A 21,612-nucleotide genomic window follows, 5' to 3' on the forward strand; every position below is an offset into this window, starting at 1 on the left:
AGTTCAAGTCTGCATACTACAGAAAGGGAGAAGCTACAACAGAATTTTTGCTTCTGAGATGCTGTTATTGACAGTCACCACCAGTTAGGTTTTCACACAGCCAAGTCTAGTGCCTGAGTATAAGTTTCCCCAGGGGGTTGGGCACCTGCCCATGCACATGTGCATGTATGTGCTGACAGAAAAGGGTGATGCCGGAAGGACTGTTGGCTACCAGAGTCTCTTTAAGATGGAGTTTTTTTTCAATTTACCGTCTTAACCTGGGCTGGGAAATAGATTCCCAGCCCTAATTCATTTAATTAATTAAATGAAGAAACCACAGCGCCAGAATGTAAACAGACTAGTTAAATAAAGCGCTTGAAATAAACTAATGATTATTAATTAAGACGTATGTGTGGGCCGGGATGGCTGACAAGAGGAGAGCCCTCCTCCCTTGCTGTTCCTGAGACTGAAGCCCTTCAATTTCAAATATTTAATTATCGAATGCAGACTGAACGCACTGGAGGTATGCAGTGCGACCACTCACTGTGTGTCTACATCGCGTGATGACTACCACAATCAGTTTACTATATGTGTGCCGATCCGTGCTGAGCATTTGGGCCCCAGACCCTCTTAGGACTGAGAGTCCTCACATTGTCCTGCACCCCACTCCTCTCTTCCCTGGCTCTAGGGAAGCACAGTCTACACGCATTCAGCTCCCTTAGATTCCACCTGTATGTGAACTCATTCACTATTTCTTCTGTTTGCCAGACTCTCACTTCAGTTTCACTTTTCAATGGCCGTGAGCTGCCGAGTGGGCCAAATTACAGTTATTCCCAGGCCTTTCTTGGCAGCCCTAGAGATAATTTCAGACTCATGCACCTCTTCATCTTCCAGAAGTGTCAGACTCATGATAAGAGCACCTTCAGACTATACACACGTATACTTCCTAAGGTGGGATAAGGGAGGGATAAGGCTGCCATCAACAAGTCTCTGTTGTCTCTGCCCTCCAAGTCATTGACTGTGGTTGTAAAATATAAAACATAATCCAGTCTTTTCACTGCTCTAGGTCCGGCACCGCAGTACCCCAAGGTATCTGCTAGATATCTTAGTCTCAGTCAGCAAAGCCTCTCACCGGCTCTGCTCCATCCCATATCACACTGCCAAAGGCCTCTCTCTGAGACTGGCAACAATCTCTCTACCCATCCAGTTCCCAAGGCAGGCTGCCACCATGGCAGAAACACACATCCTAGTTCTGTGGCAACCCAGTGTCCCAGCCGCCACACACTCTCTTCAACTTAAATCGCCACATGAAAGAACACACAGCACAATAGCCTTTGATCCTATTGATAAGATATAATTGCCCACCTACACATTCAAAGCCCTATACACATTCATCCCTTAAGAACATTCATAACAACCTGTAAATACACAGAGTGGAATCTTTTTTTTTTCTTTTCTTTTTTTGACAGAGTGAAATCTTAACGTCAGCTTCCATGTTCTCTCCACTGCGGCTTCTCTGCAGTCCCTCCTTTCTTCCGCCTTTCCGTTCCAGTCTCCTCCCCTTCCCTCAAACTTTTCTCCCGCCCATCCTTCCTTCTCGTCCAATGACAGGCCTCCTTCTATCTTGTGCCTGCCTCACCTGTGACATCATCCCACATTGGCAGCCTTCTTCTCTCAAGTTTTGGGAGCTTGCACTTTATAATTTACAACCTTTGTAGAATATACTCGCAGTTATCCCTTGGACTCCTGAGGAATTTTGTTCAGGATGCACCTTGGATGCCAAAATCTGCAGGTGCCTAATGCCCTCTATAAAGTAAAAGCATTATATTCCATTTTATTTATGTATGTGTGCACATGTACGTGTATGTGCATGTTATCACACGTGTATGGATGTAAGAGGACAATTTGGGGGAGCCGGTTCTCCATGCCCTATGAGTCCCAGGGATCAACCTTAGGTCTTAAGTCTTAGCTTCAGGCAACCATGTCTGCTAAGTTATCTCTCTGGCTTACTAAAACAGAAGTATTTTAGTAGTAATATTTGCTTATCATCCCACGCTCCCCCACAGACTTTAAATCATCTTGGGTTTCTTATAACACCTATTTGATATAAATACTGTGCAAAGAATCACTGTACTGAACTGTTCAGGGGATAAAAGCTAGAAAATGTCAGTTTCTGCTCTGTGTAGACATTCTTCTTTCTGTAATTGACTGAATCTGTGGATGAAGCCCTCACAGAAGGGCAGTCCTGATGCATGATATACGGCATCCGAGATGACTGTTCTCACCCAGGATTCATTACCGCAAAATCTACTCAACCACAGACTCAAAGACCCCTCAGATTCAACTCTCCCCTCCCCAACATTCTCCTACAAGCCAAGGGAAGTCTGAATATGTAATTCTAACCCAGCAGCAACTTTCTTGGCCACAAGGATGCATCAAAATTACCAATCTAGTGCTACTCATCTAGCATTGAATGTCACCTTAAGTAGGTTTATTTATTTTTTATATGTATGTTTTTGCCTGCATGTATGTGTACCGTATGCATGCAGTGCCTGAAATGGCCAGTAGAGGGCATCTGAATCCTTGGAATTGAAGTTACACACTTGTGAGCTGCCATGTTGGTGCTGAGAATCAATCCTGGGTCCTCTGCAAGAGCAGGCTGTACTCTTAACCACCAAACCATCACCTCTCAAGCCCTGGATGTCATGTTTGAAGAGCAGGTGAAGCACTTAAATCAGGATGCCCTGGCCAGCTGACCTTAGTAACTTCACTAGGACATTAAGCAATAGAGAAACAGCAACCCAACAGCAACCAATCAGCGAAACATCTGACCAGGTGAGGCGGCTTAATACAGGTTCATTTTACAAACTCACTCAAAGCTCTCAGCCAGGATGGAGAGAGAGCTCGGCAGTTAAGTGCCAGGGCATGGGTATAAGGATTGAAGTTTGGACGCCAGCACCCTGGTAACAAGCAGATGTTCCACAGTCCCCTGGAACGCTACCTCTGAGGGATCTATCACCCTCTCCTGGCCTTCACATGGTTAGGCATGTGCAGCTGCACACACATACATGCACATACTCTCATATACACACATGTAACTCAAACAATAAATCTAACAATAACAAGACTCCTTCTGGGCCACTGAAAATCTGCCTCACAGGAAGGAAGGGCTATGTGTTTTGTCTCCCGAGATACCAGCTTCTCCCTCCTTTAGTTAAACAATTTACAGGAGCAACGTTCTCTTCATGGTTACAGTTCCGGAGACTCTGGAACCTGGATCCTCAATCTCCTTCATCCATTTCCACTTGGATTTAACTTTTACACAAAGATTTTTATATGTATGGGTGCACACCATATGTACACAGGTACTTATGGAGGCTGGAAGAAAGCATTGGGGTTACAGATGGCTGTGAACTGCCCAGCATGGGAATGGGAACCAAACTCAGGTCTTCTGTGAGAGCAGTCAGCATTACTCACCGCTGAGCCATCTCCCCAGCCCCTGGATGGAACCCTTTAATACACAGCCAGCTAATGGACTGGAATATCATACTGAGTGACACGCGGTGGGGGCCACTAAGTGGAAAGTGTTTAGTAGCTACTTGCCAAAGTACTTCTGTGAGCTTTGATCACAACCAGCCTTCAGGTCAGACTTTTTAATTTGATAAAGCTGGGTATAAATAAAATATTAAGAGAGTTGGCAAAGCGAAGCAGCAGGCATCGTGATCTGTTCCGAGAAGGAGAGGATGCCTGGCCATTCAGGGCCCGGGAGGGTTCTGTCGATTTGCCTCATGGAAGAGTTCAGTAGAGGGGATGGCAGGATCTGAGAGGCCAGTAACTAAGGATGAGGAGTGAACCCCCGGGGAGACCAGCTGTGGTTGAATGCAGTGAATGTCCTCAGGGAAAACTTAGATATGTGAGAGGGTCTAATGGTTTGCTCCAGTTTGGGTGTGGCTTGAACAGGTCCCCAAAGGTTCATGTGCTTGGTTCCAATGAAGCAGTATTGAGAGACCAGAATCTTTAAGAGGTGGGATTTGGTGCAAGGGCATTAGGTCATAGGGGCACCACCGTTGGAAAGGGTCAATGCTAATCTCTCAGTGGCCTGGTTATACAGGGAGTGCTTTTTTTTTTTTTTTATTTATTTAAAAGAAAAAAGAAGGGCTGGAGAGATGGCTCTTCCAGATGTCCTGAGTTCAAATTCCAGCAACCACATGGTGGCTCACGACCATCTGTAATGGGATCTGATGCCCTCTTCTGGTGTGTCTGAAGACAGCTACAGTGTACTTATATATAGTAAATAAATAAATCTTTAAGATAAAAGAGTGTTGGGGTTGGTCTGGTGATGGATGCCATGTATTCAAATGCTAAATACTGGCCTCCAAGATCTGGTCCCTCCCAACGATGATGATGAGGAGATCTCACATATACCAAGTGATGCTATGTAACCTTGGCCCCCGAGTTAATTTGTCAATAAAAGTCTAAAGCCTGTGATTGGGCAGTGGATAGAGGTAGGCGGGTTTTCGGTTACCTGGCTTGGGTCACAGGTAGAGAGAAAAGAGGGAGAACTGACATGAAGGTATTAAGAAGCCTGGGAGATGGGCCATGAGTGAGTAGCCAGGAGAAACAGCAAGTAACAAGGGAATGGGATAGAAATTAAAATATCTCCCAAACCTGCCCAATCTAGGCTTACGGCTTGTAAACAAAATACCTGGATTGTGTGTCTTTTATGTGGGCTAGCTAGAACTTACCATTTCTTTTACAAAAGAGCATTTAATCTTTCCCCTGCACCTGCCAGTTGCTCTGGTGTGATGAAGCCAGTGGCCCTCACAGAGATGAGCACACACTAACACTGTACTGTGGGTCTCTAGAAGTTTGAAACAAAACTCTCAGGTATGTTGTGACAGCCACATGAAGTTGAACAGTTCCTCTAGCCATCCTCTGCTTAATAAGCACATGCATTTTCTATGTAGCTTTATCGAACAAAGTTCTGAATGTACAGAGACCTGTTCAGTTTGCTCTCGTGATAGTCCCAAACATGCCTCCTTCCTATGCTCAGCGTTGTTTGCTGGTGACCTGCTTCTCCTGACTTGTGTCCCATTGGTGAAGAGAGAACTCACCAAGCTGTGCTGGTAGCAAGCCTGTGGGAGTCAGGGGGTGTACCCCGATAAAGACATGGTAGGCCAGCAGCTGAAGAACTGCATACCTCAGGAGCCATGGGAGATGGTTTCAAAACCAACCTTCTCTCCCCTTCCTAACTTGGCCTGTGGTCCCTCTTCTAATGGCTCATCTAGGCCTGTGGGGACCCTAAGATGTATTCCCTGAAAAGTATACACTCTCCCACTGCACATAGCTGCAGGGGACTCTGAGAAGAGAGCACACACCAAACGGGCAAACAGCATGGCTACAAGTTTCAGTCCACAGGACACTTCTTCACAGCACAAGGTGAGGCCGTTTCTCTGAACACAAGCAGCCAGTGCCCTCACCTTCTTCACCATCACAACTGGAGGTTTCTGAATCCCCCCCCAGTTCCCAGAATTGCCATGAAGCACTTGACAACAAACCCTGGTCTTGTCAGTGATATCTCCAGGTCCTGGGAACAGGCAGGAGTCCTCTCGTTGGTCTTTCTAAACTCCACAAGGTTCTTGTCTGGGATGCAATTCTGGAAACAGCTTCTACCAGATGCCTCTCTCTGGTCAGGTGGCCCCAAGGAGCTCCCTGATTATCTGGGGGCTCAGGCATGTACCTATCCTTTGATTTGGGCTTTGACTTATCAAGTCTTGGACTCAGTGTCTCTAACATTCTAGGTGATCCTCACGTCTGGACTTACGTCATCCACAGGAAGGTGTAGCTTCACTTCAGAACACCTGCTCGGAAGTCTGACCCTTGCTAAGGCAAATTTAATTTATACCATGTTTCAACACTTCAGAAGTTTAAGTAATGCTAGGGACTGTCAGTTCTGGGGAACAGTTCTGGTAGGGGATTCTAGACACAGGGGCCAGTGAGTGTGGCTGTTTCTGCACATCAGTAGGGGATGCAGGTGTGCTCCAGACCTTGGGAGACATCACTTCTGGCCAGATGTTCTTATTTCTTACTCAGCATGGGACTCATATGTTTGTGCACATGCACACCATACATACAGAAACACACACAAAGACACACACATGCACAGACATACACATACACAGAGAGACACATACACACATCAACACACAGAACACAGACACACATGCACACAGACTCACACACAAATATACACAAACATACAGATATACACACATGCAAACTAACACACACACAGATATACACAGACACACACAGACACACACAAATACACACAATCCTACACATTCACACACAGACACAGACATACACATACACAGAGACACACAGAACATAGGCACACATACACAGACTCACAGAACACACAGACACACAAACATGCAAACTAACACACATACCCACAGAGACATACACAAAGACACACCAGAGACACAGAAATACACACACAGACACATATACACACATACATAGAGACACACATACACGCAGACTCACACACACATACACAAACACACAGATACACACAGGCAAACTAACGCACACACAGATATACACAGACACATACACAGAGACACACAAACATACACAGATACATATATATACATACACAGAGACATACACACACAGAGACACAGACAGACAGACCACACACACACACACACACACACACAAATATGCATAGACACAGACACATATACACACATACACAGAGACACACACACAGAGACACACACAGATAGACCACACACACACACACACACACACACACACACACACACACACACAGCTGGAGATAGCCACTCTGAGACACTGCCTTCTTCCAACCTCTGTGGAGATCGCTTCCTCAATGCTCAGATTTTCTGTCCCTGTCTGTCCACTTGAGGCCTGCTGGTTGTCACATCTTGTGCAACCAAGTGTGGCCTCACATTGCTCCTGGAACAGAACCCTGTGACTTGTCTTCCAGAGCAGGTGACTCCAGGTCCTGGGAGCAACATGCTCCTGCATTACTGCTTTTAGGGTGCAGAATTTAGGAAACTCTCCTGGGCATGTCTCTCTAGCAGCAGCGAGCTTGTTAAGAACAGGGAGACTGTCCTGTGACAAAAGAATGCTGTTTCCCTGGCCATAACCTGGTGGGGAACAGCGGAAGTCCTGCAGTTTGAGTCTCTTGTTGCTGAGGATAAATGGTGGGAGAGGGGATGGCAAGGCCTTTCCCAGGCTGCATTTGGTACCCCGGCATTGCTGTAACTGGTCTCCATGAGAACAAACAGGATGGCTGATTGCTTTCTATGCTGGGCATGGAGGGCACAGAGGTGAGAGGAAGCCAGTTCCTGCTCTCAACCACCTCCATTCCTGCAAATGAGATGACTGATACCCAGGCATAATCTACCCTTCCCTCCGGGCCACCCTGTGATGATTGTTAACCTCGGGGGCGGGGAGAGGAACACCACAGGAGCTCAGTGCAGTGTCTCCCTGGCAGCGAGTGATTTGGGGGTTTGCATCTTGAATTTAGATGATGGAGTCTGAATGAATGGATGCTCTAGCTTTGCTTAAAATGTCTTCAGAAGTCTTTTCTGCTAGGGAGTTTTTAAGAAATTGCATTCAAGGATGCCGGCTTGTATCACACGCATCCCTTGGGGAGAGAGGGGCTATAAATGGGTTGAAGTCAATAGGCTCCAGCCTGAACATCCCAGGGAGACAAACTACTGGGTCTCCTTTCAGCCCCCAGACCACTGTGCCTACCTGGATGTCATATGAGGCACCTTGGGTTGGGGACATAGCTTAGATGATAGAGTACTTATCTAGTACCCATAAGGCCCTGGGTTCAATTCCCTAGCGCTATATTAACCAGTGTGGTACATCTTTGGCTACAGGTTAGGTTCAAGGCCAGCCTGGGCTCCACGAAAGCCAGTCTCAAAAACATTTTGTCTGACAGAAAGCACTCACATCCAAGGCCGGTAAACACTCTGTAGGGTAAACACTCTGTAGGGTAGATACCAACCTGCACAATCAGCTTCCAAGTTTTCATCTCTATGCCGGTTTCAAAGGGATACTCGTTTGGCAAACTGCACACTATGGAATTCACCACTTTTCTAGGCCGTGGGTACAGAAAAGGCTGCTGTGTTTTCCCTTTGAGTTCAGCGTTCAACAAAGTACACTGTCAAACTCTTATTATCAAATAAGCTTTTCTGTTAGAAGGCTTGGTCCACCTGAGGTCTGTGCACGGAAGCTAAGGCGGGCCAGGCTGAGCAGAGATGTGTGGTAGGTTAAGTGTAGCTCACTGGGATGGTTTGTATATGCTTGGTCCAGGGATTGGCACTATTGGGAGGTGTGGCCTTGTTGGAGTGGGTATGACCCTGTTAGAGTAGGTGTGTCACTGTGGATGTGGGCTTAAGACCCTTATCCTAGCTGCCTGGAAGTCAGTCTCCTGCTAGCAGCCTTCAGATGCAGATGTAGATCTCTCAGCTGCATGTACCATGCCTGCCTGGATGCTGCCAAGCTCCTGCCTTGATGATAATGGACTGAACCTCTGAACCTGTAAGTCAGCCTCAATTAAACGTTGTCATTTATAAGACTTGCCTTGGTCATGGCATTTCTTCACTGCAGTAAAACCCTGCGACACTCACAGAGTCCAATTGACAACCATTTCTATTTAAACAGGCTCACTGGATAGATCACCCAGGTGAAAGTCAAAACCCCACCCACCCTCCCATTTTACAGATGAGTACATGTGAGGTGGCTTGCTTCAAATCACATTGGTCTGCAGTAGAACTCTAAGGAGAAGGATGTCAATTTACATCTAAGGGCCCACGACAACAGCCGTACAACCCACCTTCCACCTCTACCCCAAACCCATAAGTACAAACCCTCCCTCCTCTACCTGCAAAACTCTCCTTCAGACTCAGGCAGCATCAGGGAGGCTACAGGGTTCTTCACCAGGTCGGCCACAGCAGGGTCCTTGGCTGTCATGTAGAAGAAAGGGACCCCTGTGCTGTTGTGGATCGGGCCATCGCTGATGGCCAGGCAGCTCCCAAAGGGAAGTCCTTGGATCTGACAAACACAACAGTAACAAAGACAAAAAGGCTTTTCAGTGCCAGAGCTATGAGTAACAAGCTGGGAACAAACCTGGTGTTTCCCCGAGACCTTGCTTGGACCTTGCTTGCGTGCTGCACAGGGAGGATATTTAGGCTCCGTGGCCCCAATCTAAGCAACTTAAACCAGGGATGGTTTCAGAGTTTCTCCAGGGTAGGGGTGGGGATGTAGGGAAGGGCATTCTGACTAGAAGCTAAAGCGTTATTCTGGACCCTGACTTTGCGCAGTGAATGCAGTCGTTTTATTGAAGGAAGAGGACAAGAGGATCCTGGGGAGAAGCTGGTGCTGTCCCCACCCCACCCCCTCCTGGCCATCTCTTCTTAAATAACCACTGCATTCCTCACTTCAGGGGATAGAATTTAATTAATTTTTTAACAAACTGCTTGGCCATTGGGACGACAAGAATGTTTTAAATTTCTTCGGTTGGGGCAACATTTCTTCATCTATCAGTTGTATGTCCCATTACGATCCTTAACTGAACAAGTTACGGGACATTGATACCTTAGATGCCATTCTCGCAGAAATGGATGTCACAGAGGCGTGATACACTGATCTTTGCCCATGACCACCTAGTGGATGAGGGAGGGCCCCATGCCATGCTCATGTGACATTAAGCAACAGTGTTCGGGTCTCAGTTTCCCCCGAACTCTGCCACCTCTGTTTTGTCCCTTACATAGAACCTTCCAGTTAGAGAAGCCGCCATTGTGTTCCAAGCACCGGGCAAGGTTCTGAAAGGAAGAGCTTTAGTAATTTAGAGATGTGAAAACTTATGGCGTTCTCCAAAAACGGTAATATTACATCATCCCCAGATTCTAGTTCCAGGCTACCGTGAACCGATTGCAGCTCGTGCAAACGCTCTCCGAATTTACTGCTTGGATTCCAAGCCAACATTGGAAGGGGAAGGCCTAAGGAAGCTAACAAGAGAGAGGGCTGTTGGGGGTCAAAACAGTTTTGACGCAAGGACCACAAGGACTGTAGCTGCTTTTTCTTGTGTGCCTGTTTCTGTGGGGCAGGGTCTGGATATGTATCCGGAGTTGGCTCTGAACTCGAAATTCTCCTGCCTTAGCTGTGTTAGGGCTGGGACTGTAGGCCACCAAGCCTGACTGGCCACCGGGTTTCTTTGTTTTGTGTGTGTCTGAGTGTGTGGTGCTCGCACATAGTGTGTAATTGTGGAGGTCCAAGGCCAACCTCCTGGCCTCCTGGTGTCTTTCTTCAGGGTCCAGGACTGTTGTGTTTTTAGAAAGAGTCTCTTGCTGGCCTGGAACTCCCAGAGTAGGCTAGGCTAGCTTGAGGGCAAGCCCTAAAGATCCCACCTGTCTCAACCATCTCAGTCCTGTGATTACAAATTAACGCCACCCTGTTTGGCACTTTAAACAAGAAGACAAACAAACGCTGAAAAGAACTCGGGTTCTGGAGGTTGAATAACTCAGATTCTCAATCATCCCACAGCTGTGCCACTTCCCTTGCTTCAGGCAGTACATTTTTTTTAATTGTCTGAAACGATTTGTTGTAAACCAAGACTAGCTTCATATTTAAAGTCTGTCCCCTATTAAGGTATATGTCAGGCATGTAAGAACTATTTGAACCCCGGGAATACAGAACTGGCTTAGATTCTGACATAAAAATGGCAAGATTGTTGCCATTATTAGGATAAAGCTGTCACTAGATGATTTTTTTTTTTTTTAAAAAAAAAAAAAAAAAAAAAAAAAAGAACTTTCAAGGTCCTACCAGCTAATTTCTGAATTTTATGGGTGGGAAAGCAGGATGCTTTGACTGAGTTGGGGTTAGTGAGACCCAGAGCTGTGGCAAGAACCCGACTCCCACGCGGTGTGATATATAATAAAGATGTTAGCCCTTCCGTGCACAGATTAAACAGGAGCTAGGACCACATCTCTGTTTACCAGACAGGACTAGAAGCTTTCCGGGGGGGGCTATTCTTATGGAATGCGGCACCCCTCCATGCCATTCTGGATGCAAGCAGGTTAAAATGTGGATATAGTTCTGTGGACCGAAAGAGACGAATTGCAGCTGAAACAGCTCCTCTAGCAGTTACCCTTTGCCTAAGTCGTCTTTCTAAAAAATCCGAGTTACATTTTTTTTAAGTGTTAATGTCTACTTCCACACCCACTTGGTGTGGGAGGCGGTGCCAGAGTCTGTCTGCAGGACTGTCGGAGCCTGCAGGAGCTGGATGCGCCTCATCTGTGATTCCAAAGGCGATCCTGTCTGCGTTCCAGGTTTCCAGCTTGTCGCTGTTTATCTGATCATCTCTTTGGCCATCTTAATACAGGGATTCAGTCACTAACCACCAGGCTGTTTCCCAGCGTCGCCTTCCTCCCCACTCACATGCACTTGGCCGGATGGACCGACCCAAGCACACTCCGGTTCCGTTATTCACAGGGCATTTACAGTCCATGCACCTGTGAAACCCGAGTTGCCCTGCGTCCTGGGAAGGAGACGCGCACCGCCCCCACCTCCCGACCTCTGGCTTACCTTTTCGTGGGTGGACACTGTGGCCAGACAGCCCCAGGAGCTAGCGTGGGCTAGGGAGCGGGCGGTGCCGGCGTGCACCCTGGGGCCGGGGGATGCCTCGGATGAGCCGCTCTCCCGCCGGTAGGAGAACATGCCACGCGCGGCCGGTGCGGGCCTGGCGCGGGCGGAGCCCCGAGGCCGCAGGTGCGTGTCCTCCTTGTGCGCCGAGGCCGGGAAGCTCTGCTGCCAGATGCTGCTCGAGTCCTCCAGCAGCGCGGGCAGCGCCTCCTCGGTGGACGCGCTGTCCAGCTCCTCGTCTACCTCGTTGGTGACAGCCCAGGACACGGAGCTCACAATCACGTAGCCGGCGGCCGGGGACAACAGGGCGCTGCAGCATAGCAACCAGGACAGGCGAATCCCTGGCCAAGCAGGGCTCTCCCCGCCGGACAGCGACATCTTCTTGAAGGCGACGCGCCCTGTGGCGGGGACCACTAGCCAAGCAGCTGCCAGCCAGGGGCGCCCCCCTGCGGCGGAGCGTGCGGCGGAACCTCTTCTCCCCGCGGTAGGATTCCCGGGCGTGTGTATGGGGTCTTGATCAGCCCCGGGCCGGGGTCTCCTTATTGCCTCACACCCCGGTGAGAAGCCACGTCTGCTGCAAGACCAGAGTCCTCGGCTGCGCCCACCGCCGCTGCTGGGCGCAGAGTCCACGCGTGTCCACGGAATGTCTTGGTTTTCTGCAGGATGGCAAGCGTTTTGCAGCCAGAGGGTGGGCGTTCACAACTCAGGCTCAATGCACTCCTCCGCTCTTCAGCTGTGCGACTCTACCAAGCCGCTTAACTTCAGGAGGGCATCACCAGACTCAGTTCCTGCACCCCATCACCTCCCCAGAACCGTGCACCACAATACACCCACATCACTCACCCAGTCCGTGGTGTCTTGTGGCTGGCGACATAGACATAGCGTATTTTAAAAACATCTTGTTCCGGGAAGAAGTTTAATAGATATCAAAATAATTTCAAAGTAATTATAATTTCTTACCTGTTCTTATGACATCCAGTCTTTGTCCCACCCCGGAACCTTTCCTATAGCTTGTATTCCTAAAACTCAAGAGTCCTGCACTAACTTGCAATAGGATTTGAGTTTTTCCTACATCGTGTCCTCCTGTGAGAGCTCCTGTGACCCATCCGGCTGCTCTTCCTGGATGCCTGGTGGCCAGAGCACCCTGCCAGTATGGATACAGCCGATCTTTCTCTTCTGCTCGGGACTTCTCTCTTCCTGGCCGCCCCTGGCTGCTCTTTCTCTCTTTCCTTTCCCACCCTGCTCTCAGTCTGCTTTGAAACACTGGTGGCATCTTGTTTATTCTCCAGGCTTCTGCTGGTGTCTGCTGCTGCTCTCTCCTCAACCTCAGAGGCCCCCTCATTCCCCGTTCCTGGGAAGACGCGTTCCAATGTCGTGAGAGGCAGGATGGGAAGTCACTGAAACACCAGGATCTGCAGCCAGGTATGATGGTACACACCTGTTCTCCCAGCACTTGGGAGGTGGAGGCAGGAGAATCAGGACTTCAAGGTCAGCCTTAGCTAGGTAAGCAACTTTGAGACCAGCCTAGACTACGTGAGACACCACCTCAAGATCCAACATAAAAAACAACACCTTCCGGATTAAAAATAATCCAGATCTTGCTCTATCTCGTTCTGAGTGTTCTGATTGTGGGATAGCAGCATGTCACCCAACACTTCTGTCTCTGTCATCTCTGCAGAATGGGGACCATTACATCTCCCCTACCAGATTTTGGATGTCAAGCATGGCGTCTCTCATGTCAGGGGAGTGCTTCTCCTTGTTCCCTTTGCTCAGAGGGAAAACGATGTCTGTTTCAACCCCAGAAAAGGAAAAGGGATTGAACTGATCTATCAGTGTAGGAAGAGGACCTGCAGATGGTGAGCTCAGTTCCCATGTGTCTTTTTCACGGCAGGAACAATCCACCTTCTCTTACCTCATACCTGAGTTGGCCAGCCATAGCAGAGGCATGTGTCTCCTCTGCCTAGGCTGTGACTGATGGAATGAGCTCGATCTTAGAGTTCTATAGGAATCCCTCAGATCTCTTGCATTCCTATGAGTCGCTGAGATGTTGAATTGCAAAGCCAGAGACAGTGTATTCATCCAGATTTGCAGGCCGCTTCTGTGGACCCATTGGAGGTCGAGATGTGGGCATGAGTGTGTTTAACGTTGCTAGTTAATTTTGTGTAAATAATTGTTACGGGATGTCAGTCTGGCTTAGACAGCAATTACACTAGCAGAGTATGACAGTTCCTACTTTTCTTCAGTCTTATCTATTTAGATTATTGTCAGACTGAGAGAAATCGTTGACTCTTGCCCATATCTAGTAGACGGTCAACGATAGGTACCCATTGATTTATTTGATGTGTCTTGATGACCAGTTGTATTAGCTGCCCCTTCACTACAGCCAAATTTCCTGACACACCGATCGGAGGAGGAAAGGCTTATTTTGGCTCCAGACTCAGCCTACTGATTTTGGTCCATCATGTCGGGGAAGGGCGGAAGGCACAGAGAGGTTCACGTCGTGGTGCATCAGGAAGCAGAGAAAGGGTAACTCCAGTGTAGTCCAGTGTTAACCTCTTCCTGTTTATTCCCTCAGACGCACACAGAACCGTGCCTCCCCGTCTTCCAGACAGTTCTAAATCCAGTCAGATTGACCATGAAGGTCACACCGCTGCAACAGGCTGTTCTCTGTTTAAGAATGTTGGTGTGCCACCCCGCCATGGTGAGAGACACAGCATTAAGCTCTCCCCTTAGCTGCGTGTAAGTTCAGCTGAATACAGTGCGCCTTGCTGCACATGTATCTGTAGAACCTTGGCATCTTGCCTGGAATTCTGCATCCTCGGAAAGTCAACTTCCTGTTTCCTTAGCCCAGCCTCTTGCAGGCACCACTCTGCCTTCCGTTTTGACGAATTCGACCATCTTCATGCTTCATGACAAATTCAGTGCTGCCAGGGACTGGCTAATTTCCCTCAGCATAATTCTTTCAAGGTTCACCCATGTTGTGGCACCTGACAGTCTTCTCTCTTTTTAAGGCTAATATTCCACTTTTATCTGCATGCTGATTTCTTTGTCCGTCCGTCTATCAGTGAACATTTCGGCTGTTTCCATTTGGTGGCTATTATGAGCTAAGCTGCCATCATTTCAAGGGTGTAGATATGTGATGGGGGTGTTACAGTGAAAATTCTGGTTTCCTTGGGGACTCAGTTAGGTTATAATGATGTTTTGCTGGGGCAGATAGGTGAAAGACATTTTGCTAAAACAAACATATGGGAGAGTGTTTTCCTGGAGCAGACACAGGCGAAAGGATGTTTTGCTACAGTAAACACATGGAAGGATGCATGACTCTTAGAAAGAATGTAAATATGACCCCCACAGACAGTGGGAGCTCCAGTATTGGTTGGCTTTGCTCTGCCTTGCTGGTCTTCACTGACGATACATGCATATTGGTTCGCCTTACATTGTGCCGCTGAGCTCCATCTGGGGTGGCTTCAGTAGAGAGAAACTGGCCAAAGAATCTCTCCTGAGGTGCCTGAGGCTTCTTGCCACCTTCGCAGACTCAGGCTGATTGGCGAGCCTCGAGGTTTCTCCTGGATTGAACTCCCCTTGCTGATTCGTGTGTGGTGTCTGCCAAGTGGACTGGGCTGCAGCTGCTGGTTCGTGTTTGGTGTTTGCTAGTGGATTGGACTGAGAACAACGAAGATTGGAATCGCCCCAAAGAACTATTTCTAAACAGGTCCACTTCCCCTGTATTCTAATAACCTTTCTTTTCCACTACCTCTGGTGGGTGGTGGGCTAGAGAGAAGGTTGAACACTTATTAAAGTAGGTTGTGGGAAATATATGCCTACAGGGTGTTATTCATTCTCTCAGATAAATACTCAGAAGTGGGATTAATGGGTCTTATGGTGGTTTTGTTCTAAGGGTTTTTTGTCTTTGTTTTTGTTTTCTTTTTTGAGACAGGGTCTTTCTCTTCTTTTGGTTTTTAAAAATTTTTAAATTATTTATTTAGTGTATATGAGTACACTGTAGCTGTCTTCAGACACACCAGAAGAGGGCATCAGATCTCATTACGGATGGTTGTGAGCCACCATGTGGTTGCTGGGATTTGAACTCGGGACCTCTGGAAGAGCAGTCAGTGCTCTTAACCACTGAGCCGTCTCTCCAGCCTGAGACAGGGTCATTCTACATATTCCTAACTGTTCTAGTTTCTTTCCCCCCTTTTTATATTAAATAATTAATAAAAATATATACATCATTTAGCTCCTTTCCTTTCTTCCTCCACTCCTTCCCAAGTCCCCTCCAAGCTCTCCCCATCTTCCTGTCACTCCCTCTCAAACTCATAGCCCCATTTTAAAAAATTATTTTCTTTGATTTTTATCATTACAATCTATACATACGTACATGTAGAAATGCAACCTGCTCAGTCCGTTTAGTGCTGCTGCGTGTCTATGGTTTCAGGGCTGCCAGTTGGTATTGCCTAATCAATCATGGGGCTGACCCCTGAGGAAAACTAATTCTCTCTCTTTCAGGCATCTTTAGGTGACTGCAACTCTTGGTCTACAGGTGGGGCCCCTGGGATTTCCCCTTCCATGTTAGCATATCCAGGGTAGCTGGTGTGCTCCCTCAGGTCCTGTCTAGACAGCTGTATTGCCGTGGTGTCATGGGTGAAGCTTCCCTGTTGCTCCCGGACACAATCTCACAGTGGACTTCTTGGTCCCCTGGCTCTTACAACTTAATTTCTTCATATTATCTCCAGCACTGGTTACTTTCTGGTTTTGCTTGTGCTTGCTTTTAAGTAATGGCCGTCCTAGTAGATGTGAGGTGATATGACGCTGTAACTTATGCCTGTCCTTTCCCGATGACCACCAATGTCAGCCTCTGCTGGTGTGCGCTCTGCCCATGGATTCACCTTCTCTGTAGAGAAGTTTATTTAGGTTATTTGCACATTTAAAAGCCGGGTTTAATTTTTGTTGTTGTTGAATTGTAGGGGTCCCGTATGTATTTTAAATGTTAACACTTTGACCGAGTTTGGTTTCTGTTAACATGATAAAACGCTTCGACCAAAAGCAACTTGAGGGGTTTGCTAGTTTCTCTTGCTATGATAAAAACACTGACAGAAGCAGCTTGGGGAAGAAAGGGTCTATTTTGTTCTCGAAACTCCCAGGTCATAATCTATCACTGAGAGAAACCAAGGCAGGGACTTAGAGGCTGAAACTGAAGCAGAGCCCATGCAGGAAAGGTGTTTGCCAGCCTGCTTCCAGGTCACACTCAGACACTTCTACACAACGTGGGATCGCCTGCCTAGGGGTAGCACCGCCCACTGTGGGCTAGGCCTTCGTCTATCAATTGGCAATCAAGTAAACGCTCTACAGACAAGCCCACAAGCCAAATTGATGGTGGTAATTCTTCAATGAGGATTCCTCTTCCCAGGTGTCTCCAGTTTGTGACAAATTAACAAAAACAACTAGCCAGCATAGGGGAGGAAAGGGTTTATTTCAACCTATAGGTTATGGACTTCCATTAGAGGATCTCAAGGTAGGAAATGAAGCAGATAGCATAGAGGGTCTCATGTTGCTGGGTCACTCCATGACTCATGCCTAGCTAGTTTGTGTGTATAACCCAGGCCTGCCCATGCAGCGATGCTGCCAGCCACAATGGGCTGGGCCCTCCCACATCAATCATGAGTCAGTCTCTCATGGGCATGGCCACAGGCCAGCCTGACTGAAGCAGTGCTTCAGCTGAGATTCCTTCTTCCCAGGTGACTTTGACTTATGTCAAGTTGACAGTAGGGACAAGCCAGCACACACCCTGCCAGACAGGCCGCTCACAACTATTTTCTCATTCCGTAGCTTGCTGGTGTGTCATTCACCTCCCTGGGCTTTTAAATAAATGGATGTAGCCCCATTCGTCTGTATTTGCACTTTCTGCCTGTCCATGTGGTGTCGTTTCTGATACACCACTGTCGAGACCAACCTGAGAAGCTTCCCTGCTGTGTTCTCCTCTGTGAACTTTCCCTGGATTTCACGTCTTAGGTCCCTTTTGAGTTAATTTTGTATGTGGTGTAAGATCAAAGAATACAGATACATAGCGTCTAAAACAACATCTGTGGAGGAGACTCTTCTTTCCCCGTTGTGTGGTTTCGGGGAATTTGCTGAAGATTAGCAGGCTCTGTCAAAAGCCCACCTAATTTTTTTTCTCTTTTACTTGTGTTTATTTCTAATCAAATCTTTTTTAATTTTCTTCTTACTACATGTGGGGTTAACTTATTATGTTGGTAATTTGCTGCATTATAAATTTAGGTTATCTATTCATTTATTTAGACAGTGTTTTGGTGGACATTCCAGGCTGGCCTTGAAGCCACTGTGTGTAGCCCAGGCTAGTCTCAACTCTTACCTCCATATGCCTCTTACCTCAGCCTCCTGAGTGCTGGGATTATAGGCGCACACAGCTTTCTTCTTCTAAATGTAGGTATCCTATGCTGTAAATTTCCTTTACTACTGCTTTGTCTGTGTCCCCTAAGTTTTGGTGTGTGTCTCGGTTGGGGTTGGTTCCTCCTCTGGGAGGAGGAAACTCAGATGAGAAAATTCCTTCTTCAGGTTGACCTGTAGGCAAACTGTAATGCGTTTTCTTGATTAATGATTGGTATGGAAGGCCAAGCTCCCTGGGGATTTCTCCCCACCCTCATGAGCAGATGGTCTTTGGTGGTATAAGAAGGCAGGCTGAGCAAAACACAGGGAATTAATTAGTAAGCAGTACTCCTCCATGGCCCGTACTTCAGTTTCTACCTCCAGGTTCCAGCCCTGACTCCCTCCATAACGGATTACAACTGTAGGGTGAAATGAACCCTTTTCTCCCCTGTGGCCTTTGGCCAGTGTTTCCCACAGCAGCAGACACATAACTAATGCAGTATGTGCTGTGCTTGCTTTTCGTTTGTTTTGAGGTATTCTCTGAATTCTCCTTTGGTTTGAGCCCCTGGTTGTTCAAGAGTATGATTTCTATATATTTTCAGATTTTCTAGGGATATTTTCCCCTTGATTTCGAATTCTAATTTCTTGTCATTATGCTCAAATGATACTTTGTATAATCTCAGTTTTCTGAACATTTTTGGCACTATTTTTTTAAAGCTACTTTATTGAGTTATTATAGCTTTATCTCCATTCCAACCTTTATTCTGCCTTAAACATTTCCAAGCCCCCAACACTAGGTAGGAGAGAAAGAAGGTTAAAAGGAAAGGGGGCATAGACTTTTTAGACTAGTTACTGCTAATTAGCGGTGTTGGCCTCCTTGGGCAAGTCCAATCTTCGTTGTCAGGATTTCCTCTTCTTGTCTCTTTACTCATGACCACCTGTCAAAATGCAACAATAGCAACTTGGAGCAGCAGGGAAGCAGCAGGGGGAGCAACAGTCTCCTCAGGACGTCTCAGGGCTCTCCCATTTACACCCTCTCCAGAGTCCCCAGAATTAAACTATCTGCAGCTGGCAAAAATCATGCCCCTGCTAGAGCATGAGGCAAATCACAATCACCCGCTGTGAAACAGCCTCTTATCCCACGCTTCTCTGCTACTGTGATAAAATACCATGTCCAAGGCACTTTCTGAAATTTTTTATTTTAGCTTATAGTTTTAGAAGAGTAAGAGTTCATTATGGCAATAAGTAGCAGGCGTGGTGGCAGGAACAGGAAGCTGAGAAATCACAAACCCAGTGATGTACTTCCTCCAGTGTGGTAGCACCAAATACTGGAGACTATGAGGGACATTCCAAACCACCATGTCTGCTGATTGAGCCTTTCAACATCGTGTAATGTCTTTCCTCGTATCTTCTGAGGTGTTAGTCCTAAGTATATCTTGCCTTCTATAAATTTGCGTGACTTCTTTGGTCACCATTATCTGAGGGCATCTCCCTCCCTTTCTTCTCTTCCTCCTCCTCCTCCTCCTCCTCCTCCTCCTCTTAGATTTATTTATTTTGTCTATATGAGTATGCCTGTCTGTGCACCAGACACTATCAACAGAGATCTCTGGCCTGGCCAAGCAGGAGCATTCAAGCAAAAGGGGAAGGATGCACCTATACTGCTCTGCTGCTCCTACTGCTCTGGCCACCGCTGTTACTCTATGATGCTACAATGGTTGTGTTTAGCCGAGCAGGCAGAGGGCTGGCTATCCAGGGAAGTGCAGGGGAGCTTCTAGCAGCTGCTGTGTATCTGTCAGTGGCTGTTGTGTATCTGTCAGTGGTTGAGGTGTGTCTGTCAGTGGTTGTTGTGTGTCTGTTAGTTGTTGTGTCTGTCAGTGCTGTTGTGTGTCTGTTAGTGCTATTGTGTATCTGTCAGAGCTGTTGTGTATCTGTCAGAGCTGTTGTGTATCTGTCAGAGCTGTTGTGTATCTGTCAGAGCTGTTGTGTGTCTGTCAGTGACTGTTGTATGTCTGACGGTACTGTTGTGTGTCTGTCAGTGGTTGTTGTGTGTCTGTCAGAGCTGTCGTGTGTCTGTCAGTGCAGTCTCTCTCCTGCACTGTAATTTTGCTTGTCTTCTTCTGAGGGGAGGAAGAATGGACTTACTTCTGATTTCCCTATCCTAAGATAAGCAGGATGTTCCAGCAGAGTGTGTGGAGGCTCCGCTTCAGAATTCACACCCAGGTTGGTTCAGACATTCGGGCAGTTGCCCTGTTTATCCTGAGGCCGTGAAAACTGCAACTCAGGTTTTCCTGGATTGGCAGAAGCAACTGGTTACCTTTAGCTGCTTTGATAAAGTCTGGACTTAAATCCCTGGGTTCTTGTGTAATTTCAATGCAAGACTTTTAGAAAAAAAGTATGTTCGTGTTATGATGTGTATATCTTTGTATTAGATACATGCACACATACATAATACTGTAATATCAGATATCACAGGGTGACCAAAGTGGGTGTCTTAGCCCTGGGTTTTTTGTTTACTGGGGATTGAACACACAATCCTGCACATACAGGACAAGTGCTGTACCAGTGAGTTACTTCTCCCTTAGAAAACAATACTGGGAGCTGGAGAGGTGGCTCAGTGGTTAAGAGCACTGAGTTCTCTTCTGGAGGTCCTGAGTTCAATTCCCAGCAACCACAAGGTGGCTCACAACCATCTGTAATGAGATCTGATGCCCTCTTCCGGTGTGTCTGAAGACAGCTATGGTGTTTAATAAATAAATAAATAAATAAATAAATAAATAAATAAATAAATAAATAAAAACAATACTGATTGAAAACCCTGGAACCATTTTAAATTCATAGCTACTGACCTCAAGGGTGACCCTGGACTGAGAGGTAAAGCCATCTACTTTATTCCTCTCTGGCCCTTCTGGAACTTACCCTCTTCACGCCTGACTTCAAATTACACCCTGTGAGAGAGGCTCTGCTCCAGTGTCCTGTGGAAGCCTCCTGTTGGTACCCTGTGGTTCTCTAACGTGAACCCCCAGGTAAGATATTCTGTTTTAATCTGCTCATTGAGTCAGTGTCTGCCATTCTCTACCTGCTACATATGCTTCATCAAAATCAGAGGCCTGCTGACTTAGTCACGGTACCTGGGAAATGAATAAATCTACGACAAATACTTAATTTTGGAACATGAATTTTAAACCAAATATCCCTTTCCGGGGAATCTGTCTGCTGCCAGAATGTTAGTGGGTTTCTAACTCATCACCACGAGGGAGAATGTATGTTCCAAGATGTCTGTGGGTGTAGCTATTATTACCCCAGAGAGAGATGTGATATGCCTCCCTGTCTGTAAGCTCCACACTGACGAACAGCCTTGGGGGGATTCCTGTCTGTGCAGGGTCTCATCAATAGCCCTGTCTCCTGTTATTGTTCCAGAAGAGGTGCTGTTGCCAGTGTGCATTCCTGAGGAGCCTGTGTTTCTGCTGCTTCGTGAGTTTAGCAATGCCACAGCAGTGAGGGATGTGGGGTCGGCAGAAGGTGTTGTTCAGGCTGTCCTAACAAAACAATTGGGGA

General features: G+C 47.1%; 1 protein-coding gene across 1 annotated transcript in view; it reads right to left on the bottom strand.

Annotated features, from left to right (window-relative positions):
• Positions 1 to 12,135, bottom strand: part of Creg2 (cellular repressor of E1A stimulated genes 2) — a 40,903-nt gene extending 28,768 nt beyond the window's left edge. Inside the window, exons 1-2 of the mRNA XM_032900988.1 lie at positions 11,617 to 12,135; positions 8,915 to 9,084 (exon numbers count right to left, since the gene is read on the bottom strand). Coding sequence (XP_032756879.1) covers positions 8,915 to 9,084; positions 11,617 to 12,051 — 605 coding nt within the window. The 5' untranslated portion in view covers positions 12,052 to 12,135. The remainder of the gene's footprint in view (positions 1 to 8,914; positions 9,085 to 11,616) is intronic.
• Between the last annotated feature and the right edge of the window lie 9,477 nt (positions 12,136 to 21,612).

The sequence above is a fragment of the Rattus rattus genome, chromosome 4 (assembly GCF_011064425.1).
Source record: "Rattus rattus isolate New Zealand chromosome 4, Rrattus_CSIRO_v1, whole genome shotgun sequence".
In the NCBI taxonomy this organism is placed as follows: domain Eukaryota; kingdom Metazoa; phylum Chordata; class Mammalia; order Rodentia; family Muridae; genus Rattus; species Rattus rattus.